Source organism: Lontra canadensis, unplaced genomic scaffold, assembly GCF_010015895.1.
Source record: "Lontra canadensis isolate GAN:19392208 unplaced genomic scaffold, GSC_riverotter_1.0 scaffold10, whole genome shotgun sequence".
Classification (NCBI taxonomy): Eukaryota; Metazoa; Chordata; class Mammalia; order Carnivora; family Mustelidae; genus Lontra; species Lontra canadensis.
Window position 1 is genome coordinate 11,502,607 of NW_022631004.1, and position 11,055 is coordinate 11,513,661.

General features: G+C 36.2%; 1 protein-coding gene across 4 annotated transcripts in view; it reads left to right on the top strand.

Annotated features, from left to right (window-relative positions):
• Positions 1–11,055, top strand: part of ANAPC10 (anaphase promoting complex subunit 10) — a 285,652-nt gene that overhangs the window by 26,023 nt on the left and 248,574 nt on the right. For all 4 annotated transcript variants that reach the window (XM_032855610.1, XM_032855611.1, XM_032855607.1 and 1 more), the window contains exon 3: positions 3,872–3,962. In XM_032855610.1, the coding sequence (XP_032711501.1) occupies positions 3,872–3,962 (91 nt within the window). The remainder of the gene's footprint in view (positions 1–3,871; positions 3,963–11,055) is intronic.

An 11,055-nucleotide genomic window follows, 5' to 3' on the forward strand; every position in this document is an offset into this window, starting at 1 on the left:
TGAACACAGATGCGAAAATTCTCACCAAAATACTAGTCAATAGGATCCAACAGTACATTAAAAGGATTATACACCACGACCAAGTGCGATTTATTCCAGGGCTTCAAGGTTGGTTCAACATCCGCAAATCAATCAATGTGATACAACACATTAATAAAAGAAAGAACAAGAACCATATGATACTCTCAACAGATCCAGAAAAAGCATTTGGCAAAGTACAGCATCTCTTCCTGATCAAAACTCTTCAAAGTGTAGGGATAGAGGGTACATACCTCAATATTATCAAAGCCATCTATGAAAAAAACCACCGCAAATATCATTCTCAATGGAGAAAAACTGAAAGCATTTCCGCTAAGGTCAGGAACACGGCAGGGATGTCCATTATCACCACTGCTATTCAACATAGTACTAGAAATCCTAGCCTCAGCAGTCAGACAACAAAAGGAAATTAAAGGCATCCAAATCGGCAAAGAAGAAGTCAAACTATCACTCCTCGCAGATGATATGACACTGTATGTGGAAAACCCAAAAGACTCCACTCCAAAACTGCTAGAACTTGTACAGGAATTCAGTAAAGTGTCAGGATATAAAATCAATGCACAGAAATAACTTGCATTTCTCTACACCAACAATAAGACAGAAGAAAAAGAAATTAAGAAGTCAATCCCATTTACAGTTGCACCCAAAACCATAAGGTACCTAGGAATAAACCTAACCAAAGAGGCAAAGAATCTATACTCAGAAAACTATAAGGTACTCATGAAAGAAACTGAGGAAGACACAAAGAAATGGAAAAACGTTCCATGCTCCTGGATTGGAAGAACAAATATTGTGAAAATGTCTATGCTACCTAAAGCAATCTACACATTTAATGCAATCCCTATCAAAATACCATCCTTTTTTTTTCAAAGAAATGGAACAAATAATCCTAAAATTTATATGGAACCAGAAAAGACGTCGAATAGCCAAAGGAATATTGAAAAAGAAAGCCAAAGTTGGTGGCATCACAATTCTGGACTTCAAGCTCCATTACAAAGCTGTCATCATCAAGACAGTATGGTACTGGCACAAAAACAGACACATAGATCAATGGGACAGAATAGAGAGCCCAGAAATAGACCCTCAACTCTGTGGTCAACTAATCTTCGACAAAGCAGGAAAGAATGTCCAATGGAAAAAAGACAGCCTCTTCAACAAATGGTGTTGGGACAACCGGACAGCCACATGCAGAAAAATGAAACTGGATCATTTCCTTACACCACACACGAAAACAGATTCAAAGTGGATGAAGGACCTCAATGTGAGAAAGGAATCCATCAAAATCCTTGAGGAGAACACAGGCAGCAACCTCTTCGACCTCTGCTGCAGCAACATCTTCCTAGGAACATCACCAAAGGCAAGGGAAGCAAGAGCAAAAATGAACTATTGGGATTTCATCAAGATCAAAAGCTTTTGCACAGCCAAGGACACAGTTAACAAAACCAAAAGACAACTGACAGAATGGGAGAAGATATTTGCAAAGGACATATCAGATAAAGGGCTAGTGTCCAAAATCGATAAAGAGCTTAGCAATCTCCACACCCAAAGAACAAATAATTCAATCCAGAAATGGGCAGAGGACATGAACAGACATTTCTGCAAAGAAGACATCCAGATGGCCAACAGACACATGAAAAAGTGCTCCACATCACTTGGCGTCAGGGAAATACAAATCAAAACCACAATGAGATATCACGTCACACCAGTCAGAATGGCTAAAATTAACAAGTCAGGAAATGACAGATGGTGATGAGGATGCAGAGAAAGGGGAACCCCCCTACACTGTTGGTGGGAATGCAAGCTGGTGCAACCACTCTGGAAAACAGCATGGAGGTTCCTCAAAATGTTGAAAATAAAACTACCCTATGACCCAGCAATTGCACTACTGGGTATTTACCCTAAAGATACAAAAGTGATCTGAAGGGGCACGTGCACCTGAACGTTTATTGCACCAATGTCCACAATAGCCAAACTATGGAAAGAACCTAGATGTCCATCAACAGATGAATGGACAAAGAAGATGTGGTATATATACACAATGGAATACTATGCAGCCATCAAAAGAAATGAAATATTGCCATTTGCGATGACGTGGATGGAAGTAGAGGGTATCATGCTTAGCGAAATAAGTCAATCGGAGAAAGACAACTATCATATGATCTCCCTGATATGAGGAAGTGGGGATGCAACATGTGGGGGGTTAAGGGGGTAGGAGAAGAATAAATGAAACAAGATGGGATTGGGAGGGAGACAAACCATAAGTGACTCTTAATCTCACAAAACAAACTAAGGGTTGCTGAGGCGAGGGTCGTTGGGAGAGTGGGGTGGGGTTATGGACATTGGGGAGGGTACATGCTATGGTGAGTGCTGTGAAGTGTGTAAACCTGGCGATTCACAGACCTTTACCCCTGGGAATAAAAATACATTATATGTTTCTAAAAATTAAAAAAAAGTTACAATTAACTTCCATTATTTATTTTGTCTCAACATGTCCAAAATGATTTTAATATCTAATCAATATAAAAACTTACTAAATAAACTTCTAACGTCTTTATACTAAGTCTTCAGAACTAGTGTAAAGGTTTTAGAACACCCTAATTTTTACTAGTTATGTAGAGGAAGAGGTGTTTTTGAACATTATTAATGAAGATGCATTTTGGAGGAGAATTTGACAATATTTATCAAATTAAAAATTTGAATGATCCAGGGTTCTATTCCTAGAAATCCATACTCCAAAAATACTAATATCCATATAAATATTACAGATTTGTAGATGTAGACATTTACTGCAGTGTTGTTTGTAACAGGAAAACATTGGAAAAAGGCTAAATGTCCTTGTCTGATAGGGGTTTCATTTAATAATTATGATATTTCCAGACAGCGAGGTACTCCATAACCTTTAAAAAATGTGGGAACTCTTTAGGTTAACTGAGTTTTTATAATGAGTTAAATAAATATTAACATGATATAATCATGTAAAATACTTGGATTGTGTCTGGCACATAGTTAATATTATTTGCAGTTATTATGATTAATTATTATTATTAGTGATATGGAAGAATCTCCACATACGTTAAGTGAAAAAGAAATGCAAAGTATAGAACTATGTGTTACCATTATTTGTGTAGAGGGGAAAAAGAATATATATGTATTTGCTTGTATAGTTGTACAGTATCTGTGAAAGACTGATAACATTGATCATATTTGGAGTGGTAAACTAGACAGTGGGGGTGGGGATAGAGACTTTCCACAGTGTTCTTTTTTCTACCTTTTGAATTTGATCCATGATGAATGCAGTACTTTGTGAAAAAATTAAAATGTAAATCAAATTTATTTCTCTTAAATATTTTTGAGAAATCCATACCTTACCATTAAATTATTTCTACAATTAATATGTATTATTATTTTAATCAAGAAAAATAATATAGGATATTTTTATTTCAGTTCTGTAGAATGGCTAGATGATATGAGATTCTGGGCAGATTTAATTTTTAATTAATTTTTGATTAATCAGAAGCACGTGGTTTCAAAATGTATATGACTTTTGGAAATATTTCTAAGTTGCCTTTATGTTGTCACAAGAAAGATATACTTAATAAAATCTGGTTTTGCAGGACATTACGTTAATGCCCTAATATAAACTTTTTTGTGTGCAAGTGATATTCTAAGAGTTGAGGTCTTGTGAAGAGGATGGAAGAATTCTAGTCATTCAAATTTTACAGTATTGACCATCCTGTTTATCATGTTTTCTGGACAATAGGTATGATAATTTTTTATTTGAAATATATAGCTCTTTCTTGTTCATGAGAACTTACTGTCACTTGTGTTTTAGGATTTGGAGTGGATCAGTTACGAGATGACAATCTTGAGACTTACTGGCAATCAGATGGCTCCCAGCCTCATTTAGTAAACATCCAATTCAGGTAAAACATTTTTGGATTTTTCAGTTTGTGTAGGTTAAATGGACAAAGCGATCTATTTTATTTACATAAAATTGAAAGGGATAGAAATTATAGTGAAATGCACTTAACTCTGATTTATTTATAAGTCTTGAGATTATTTTTCTATGCCTCTAGATTGTGTTTTAAGTTTACTAAGTCTTTTGTGAAATTTTTATAGTACTTTACACGGGTCCTTTTACATAGAGATTTCTTAAATATACTTTTTAATATGATTTATTTTGGAAAAATATGCTTTGCTTGTGACTCAAAGCAATGAATTCCTTAATGCATCTCATTAATTACATCTGAAGTGATAATAGTAAGTTCATTAGGTATAGTCTATTCACGTAATTCTCAAAGTTGTATTTCCATTTGGAAAAAAAATGTTTTAACCTAGGACCTCTAAGGATATTTTGAGTTTTGAAGTGCTTACTTTCTCAGGGAAAGGAAAATGACTGTGTTTTTCAATTGCTTTGAATTTATTGAGATAGATGGAAACCAGCTAACTTGATTATTTTGCCCATTTATATAATCTATTTTGACATTTTATAGCATTGTATTTTTAATTTTTCTATTCTTTTTAAAAATTTATTCTTTTTTTTTTCTTTTTATATTCTTTTTAAAAAGATTTTAAAGTAATCTCTACACCCAATGTAGGGCTTGAACCACAACCCCAAGATCAAGAGTCACGTGCTAAGTTGCATAATTAAGCCAACCAGGTACCCCTTTAGTTTGTTTTTCTCACTGAGGGTACAGATCAGCAAATTTCTTTTTCTTTCTTTCTTTTTAAGATTGATTTATTTATTTGAGAGAGAGAGGGGGCATGAGCGAGCACACAGTGGGAGAGGGAGAGACAGACTCCCTGCTGATCAGGGAGTCCGTTGTGGGGCTTGATTCAGGGACTCTGGGATCATGACTTGAGCTGAAGGCAGATGTTTAACTGACTGAGCCGTCCAGGTGCCCCAGAGCAGCAAAGTTCTCATGCAAAAGCCAGATAATAAGCATTTTACGCCTTCTGGGCTATTGGGTCTCTGTTGCAACTACTCAGGCCATTATTGTATGAAAGCAGCATAGGCAGTGCATACTGGCTGAATTTAGCTATTCTCATTAAACTTTATCTTAAAAAAGTAGGTGGTGGGCAGAGTTCACCCAATGGGTTGTAGTATGCCAACTCCTGTCCTTATGTATTAAATATGTATACACCAGAAATAAAAACAGCACCTAATATTTTTTAGAGACTTAAAATACCAAATGCTTTACTAAAATGTGTTACCCATTCATTTCATTTAACCTTTACAGCTATTTTTTTTTTAAGAATTTACTTATTTATTTGACAGATCACAAGAAGGCAGAGAGGCAGGCAGAGAGAGAGGGGGAAGTAGGCTCCCTGCTGAGCAGAGAACCTGATGTGGGGGCATGATCCCAGGACCCTGAGATCATGACCTGAGTGGAAGGCAGATGCTTAACCCACTGAGCCAACCAGGCGCCCCCCCACCCTTTACAGCTATTTTTATTCTTATTTTATAGTCTCAGAAGCAGACTTAGATAAATTAAGTAACTTGCCCAAGGTTACACAGAAAATGAGTGGCAGAATTGCAACTGAACACAAGTACTCTGACCCCAGAGCCTATGCTTTTAACCATTATACTATATAGCCTAGGGTAAATTTCTTTTCCATGACAACAAAGGCTATCCATCACTTAAAACTGGTATAATCAGTGTTCTAATTTAATTGTATTATTAGAATAGCAGATTTTTTTTTAGCAAATACAATTTTACACAGAAGGCCAATGTATTGAAGAAATAATAATTTAAAATAATCTGTTAAATTTATTGAGCATTAAAAGTTCCAGGTATTATATCATCTCATTAAAAGTTTAATATTTAATAGTTGTTAATGTGTATCATTCTAAAATGGTCGTCAAGATGAAGATGTGGGTACTATAATTTTTTTTCATTTTACAATGAAAAAACTAAAACTTAGAAAAATTAGCTAATTTATTCAGGTCACACCCTGTGCAGTTATAGAGCCTGGATGTGATCTAGCAGTCTTGACTTCAAAAACATTTTATAGTTAGTATTCAGCTGTTTCTCAACCAAGCTTATTAAAATAGTCAGGAACTTAAGACCCTCCCTGCTTAACTCAGCCCTTGCCCTGGCTAGGGAAGCCTAAGGCTTTGAGGAACACTGTTTTATTTTTTTTTAATTTTTTTAAAAATTTATTTTATTTTTTTAAAAGATTTTATTTATTTATTTGACAGACAGAGATCACAAGTAGGCAGAGAGGCAGGCAGAGAGAGAGGGGGAAGCAGGCTCCCCGCTGAGCAGAGAGCCCGATGCGGGGCTCAATCCCAGGACCCTGAGATCATGACCTGAGCCGAAGGCAGAGGCTTTAACCCACTGAGCCACCCAGGCGCCCGAGGAACACTATTTTAAAGAAGTGTTTTAGGAAAAGGGAAATTGATTAAGAATTTTGAAACAATCTCATCCTTAAAGAAAAGTTGCAAGTACAGCACAATTTTTTTCCCCTGAATTATTTCAGAGTAAATTCCAATATTTGTCTCAGTTCTCCAGAATGCCTTTTATATGTCATTCCAAAGAAAGGCATTATCCTCCATAACCACAATACATCCTTAGGAAATTAACATTGACACATTTAATTCTACAACCCTATTCCTGTTCTACCAATTCTGCCAGTAAAGTTGAATTACAGGTTGAATTTAGTTGTCCCTTCTCTTCACTCTCCTCTAATCTGGAATATTTCTTCACTCTTTATTTGACTCGGCACTTTTGAAGATTACAGGCCAGTTATTTTAAAGAATGTCCCTTAATTTCGGTTTCTTTGATCTTTACAAGTAACTTCAAGTTATGCGTCTTTAGGAAAATAGCATAGAAGTGATGTTCTGTGCTTGTTATTGCATCTTACTACTTGGGGTACATGATTTGCACTTTGTCCCATTACCGATGATGTTTACTTCCATTAAATGATTAAGATAGTATCTACCAAACTTCTCCACTGAAAAGTTTCTTTCATGTTAATCAAAATTATTAATATCAGCATGGACACAGTTTACTGTTTTATTCATCTGCTCTAAATCTATTTTTTTTTGAAGATTTTATTTTTTTATTTGACAGAGAGATACACAGCGAGAGAGGGAACACAAGCAGGAGGGGTGGGAGAGGGAGATGCAGGCTTCCTGCTGAGCAGGGAGCCCAATGTGGGGCGCAGTCCCAGGACCCTGGGATTATGACCTGAGCCAAAGGCAGATGCTTAACAACTGAGCCACCCAGGTGCCCCATAAATCTATTACTGCCATCATTTGTGTCAGCACTCAAATTTCCTCAGATTTAGATAGTGGGAGTCCCCTACAGTTGACTCTTACCTTTTGACAGTGTCTGTGATTATTCGAGCAATTTCTTTTGTTCTGGAAGAAGATTCTGTGCCCCATTTCCCCAAGATCAGGTGTATTGTAGTGGACAGTAGTAGTTAGAAACCAGATCTTGTGGGGTACCTGGGTGGCTTGGTTGGTGAAGCATCTGACTCTTGATTTTGGCTGAGGTTGTGGTCTTAGGGTTGTGAGATCAAGCCCCACATTGTGCTCTCTGCTCAGCAGGGAGTCTGCTTGATTTTTCTCTCCCTCTCCTTCTGTACCTCCTCCCCAACCCCCCCCCCCCCAAAACCAGGTCTGGTATATTAAGCACACCCAGTGCACCAGATCTTGTATTGGATGTGCTCATTGCTCTGGGATGTTGCTATTTCTGAGCTTTCTCAGTGAGGGGGTATATGTACATAACACATACATACATACATAAACATATTTACATTTGTATTTATTTCTCTGTCTTCACACATACGGAAATCATAGATTCATATCGACACTTCCAGTTCTAATCTAGAGTGAACAGGGTTTATTCTAGTTTTTTCTCTTTCTATTCTTAAGCCCTTTCTTCATGAATGAGAACCTGGTTCCTTCTCTCTTATCTTTCCTTACTTATCTCATTAATCTACCTGTATGCAGTCTTCCATTTCTCTCATTGTCTCCTCCCTGACAAAGATGCCCCTTCACCCCACCTAGGCTCTCAGCCTGTCCTGTGCTGTTGTCTTTTCACTCTGTCTGTACTTCCCTATTTGCAGATAACCTTTTTTCCTGGTCTGGGTCCTGGCATCTTACATCAGTCACTCCCTTTGTGTAGGATGTTCTCTTCAACCCATTCGGGGTTTGGTGTTGCATGTCAGGCCACTTTTCTAACCTTTTTGGCTCCAGAACCTCACTGCATGGTATAAATGCCCTCTTTTATCTCCCTTTGGGCTTGACACTCCATAATAGGCTACCTTACAATGTAGATGTCTTCTCACTCCACAAAGGCTCTTATATGCTACATTGGGCCACCTTGTGGTATGGATGTCTTCATCACCCCACTCATGCTCTGACACCCCAAACCTGGTTGCTCTCCTCTTCAGAAGTTCTGCTCACTTCCATATGGACTCCGACATTGTTCTACACTTGCTTCCCTCCCCTGTGTGAATGCACTCCTTACTTTGAACAGGCTCCAGTAGCCCATTTTTGTGTATGTGCCTGTCTTTCTAGATCCTTTCTAATAGCTTTAGGACTAAATCATTCAGAAAGGGGAAGTTCTTTTTATTAGTTTTGTATTTCTTAAATTGTTTTCTAAAATCAAAATGACATTGGACACTTGTCCCTGTATTAGTGGATAATAAACTATTATATTTCAAATAGATGAAATAATAGTAAACTATAATTCTACACTTAATCTGCCTCTCTGCCCCCCTTTTAAAAAAAAAAATTAAAAATCCTTAAAAAAAATCCATCAAAAAAAAAATCTTCAAAGGAGAGCAAAACAAGAAGTGCAAAAGATCTTTAGTAATTTTGGTTGACAGTAAGTTTAATCTTAGTTAACAGTGTGACGTGGCTGCTGGAAGAACTAATATGATCTTAGGATGCAGCAATGGAAGCATAAAGCCTTGGAAGACCTCCTGTGTATCATGTTCCATTTTGGCTTTCCCTCTGTGACTGATAAAGCTAGAGTGTGCTCAGAACAAAGTGGATAGAGTAATTAGGGAATTGAAACGAAACCATGTAATAAAAAAATTGAGAACATAAAGTCTGCTGAAGACTTTGAGGGACATGGTAGTTTTCTTTACATAATTGGAGGCCTTTATACTTTGTGGAGGATTAGATTTCTTTTGTGTGACCTCATAAGGGAAGACTGTCCAAAAGATGGGAGTTACACAGAGACCAATTATGGCTTTATAAGAAAAACTTTAAAAAATCAGAACTGATCAAAGATAATGTAGTGAGTTACCTATTAGAAAAATTTTGAATCTGGGTATTTACCTGATGCAGATGATTATATCATTTGACCCTCTGAGCTCATTTTTAGCCCTATGGACTTATGATTCTGATTATATCTAATTAAATATTAAAAATATAATAATTATAATCAAAAATATAATTAAGTATATAATTAAAAATATTCTGATTATATCTAATTAATTATATCTAATTAAAATACACAATTTTTTACTTTGGTATTTGTTTACTGTGCTACCTTGTGTAATAGCTTTGAATGTTAGAATACCTCTAAATTTAGCAATAGACACACTAGCAACCGAAGTGTCATGTAGGGCTCATGCATTCAACATCCACTTTTTTTTTTTTTTTCAAAGATTTTATTTATTAGAGATCAAGAGAGAGTGAGAGCATGAGCAGGGGGTGGGGAGGAGCAGAGGGAGAGGGAGAAGTAGACAACCCACTAAGCAGGGAACCTGATGTAGAACTTGATCCCTGGACTCTGGGTTCATGATATGAGCTAAACTCAGATGCTTAACCCACTGAGCCACCCAGGGGCCTCTCAGCACCCACTTTTATTTGGAAAACTTTCATATTTCTCTGCTTTTCTCTAGAGGAATGTACTGTTCTACAGCCATGCAGAAATTTACAAAGAAATAATCTTCATGAAATTTTGAATAAGATTTAAAACTATTATCTGTTAAATAAATGAAGAGGAAAGACTCACCCCCCAAAAGAAAGTCTCGGCAGTTAGGGAGAAAAATGCTAAGGCAAAGAGGGGGAAAGGTCATATATCCTAAGAAAATGAAATATTGTTTGAGTGGATAATGCTGTAATTAAATGGAAAATATGGAAGCTTTTTGCCTTTTCTGTTTGTAAAGGCAATACTCTTGGGAAGAATTTCCAAATTTGTTAATAATTGTCAAAGAAAAATTAGAGTGTAGTTTAAAGTACATACCAGTTTTAAAGGGTAAGTACTAAAATACTAAGCTGAGCAGGAACAAAATAAAATTTCTGCTTGTGTTTGGTCTGCCTTCACAAAATTTCTGCAAATTTTATTAATGTGATCTTGTCATTTTTATCATGATGATAAAAAATATATGCCACTCATACAACATTTATAATAATTTTCATCATGAAGAAATTTTTTGAAATAGTGAAGAACAGAAGAATGTTAAGTAAAATACTGAAAGTTATACTGACTTGTTTTGTTTTGAAGAGAAAGGTTGATAGTTTAACAGTGAGATAAATGATAAATTCTAAAAAAAATCAGGATTTCTTAGAATCTAGTTGAAGATGAACATTGATAGTTATAAATTCCATTATTATTTAAAATACTGAACAAAAATAACTTTATAAATTTAATAATACCATTCACACACATATATATCAACACATGTATGGCTATAAATTGGTTAAGTCAAATCATGCAAATTAGTTTCCTCACTTCCCCAAATTGCTGACTGTTCATAACTTTTATGTTTTAGAAAGTTTTATAAAGTCTGTACTTTTTGCTCCATCATCTCTGTTGATTAGTTTAGGTTTATAAACCATACCCGTTAACAGGTGAACACAGAACCTAGCTCATGGCAGCGCCCTAGTTTCAGGGCTTAGACATCTTTGTTAAAAAGCATTTGTACATAGATCCTGGGACCAAGCCCCACATTGGGCTCTCTGCTCAGCAGGGAACCTGTTTCCTCCTCTCTCTACCTGCCTCTCTGCCTACTTGTGATCTTTGTCTGTCAAATAAATAAATAAGATCT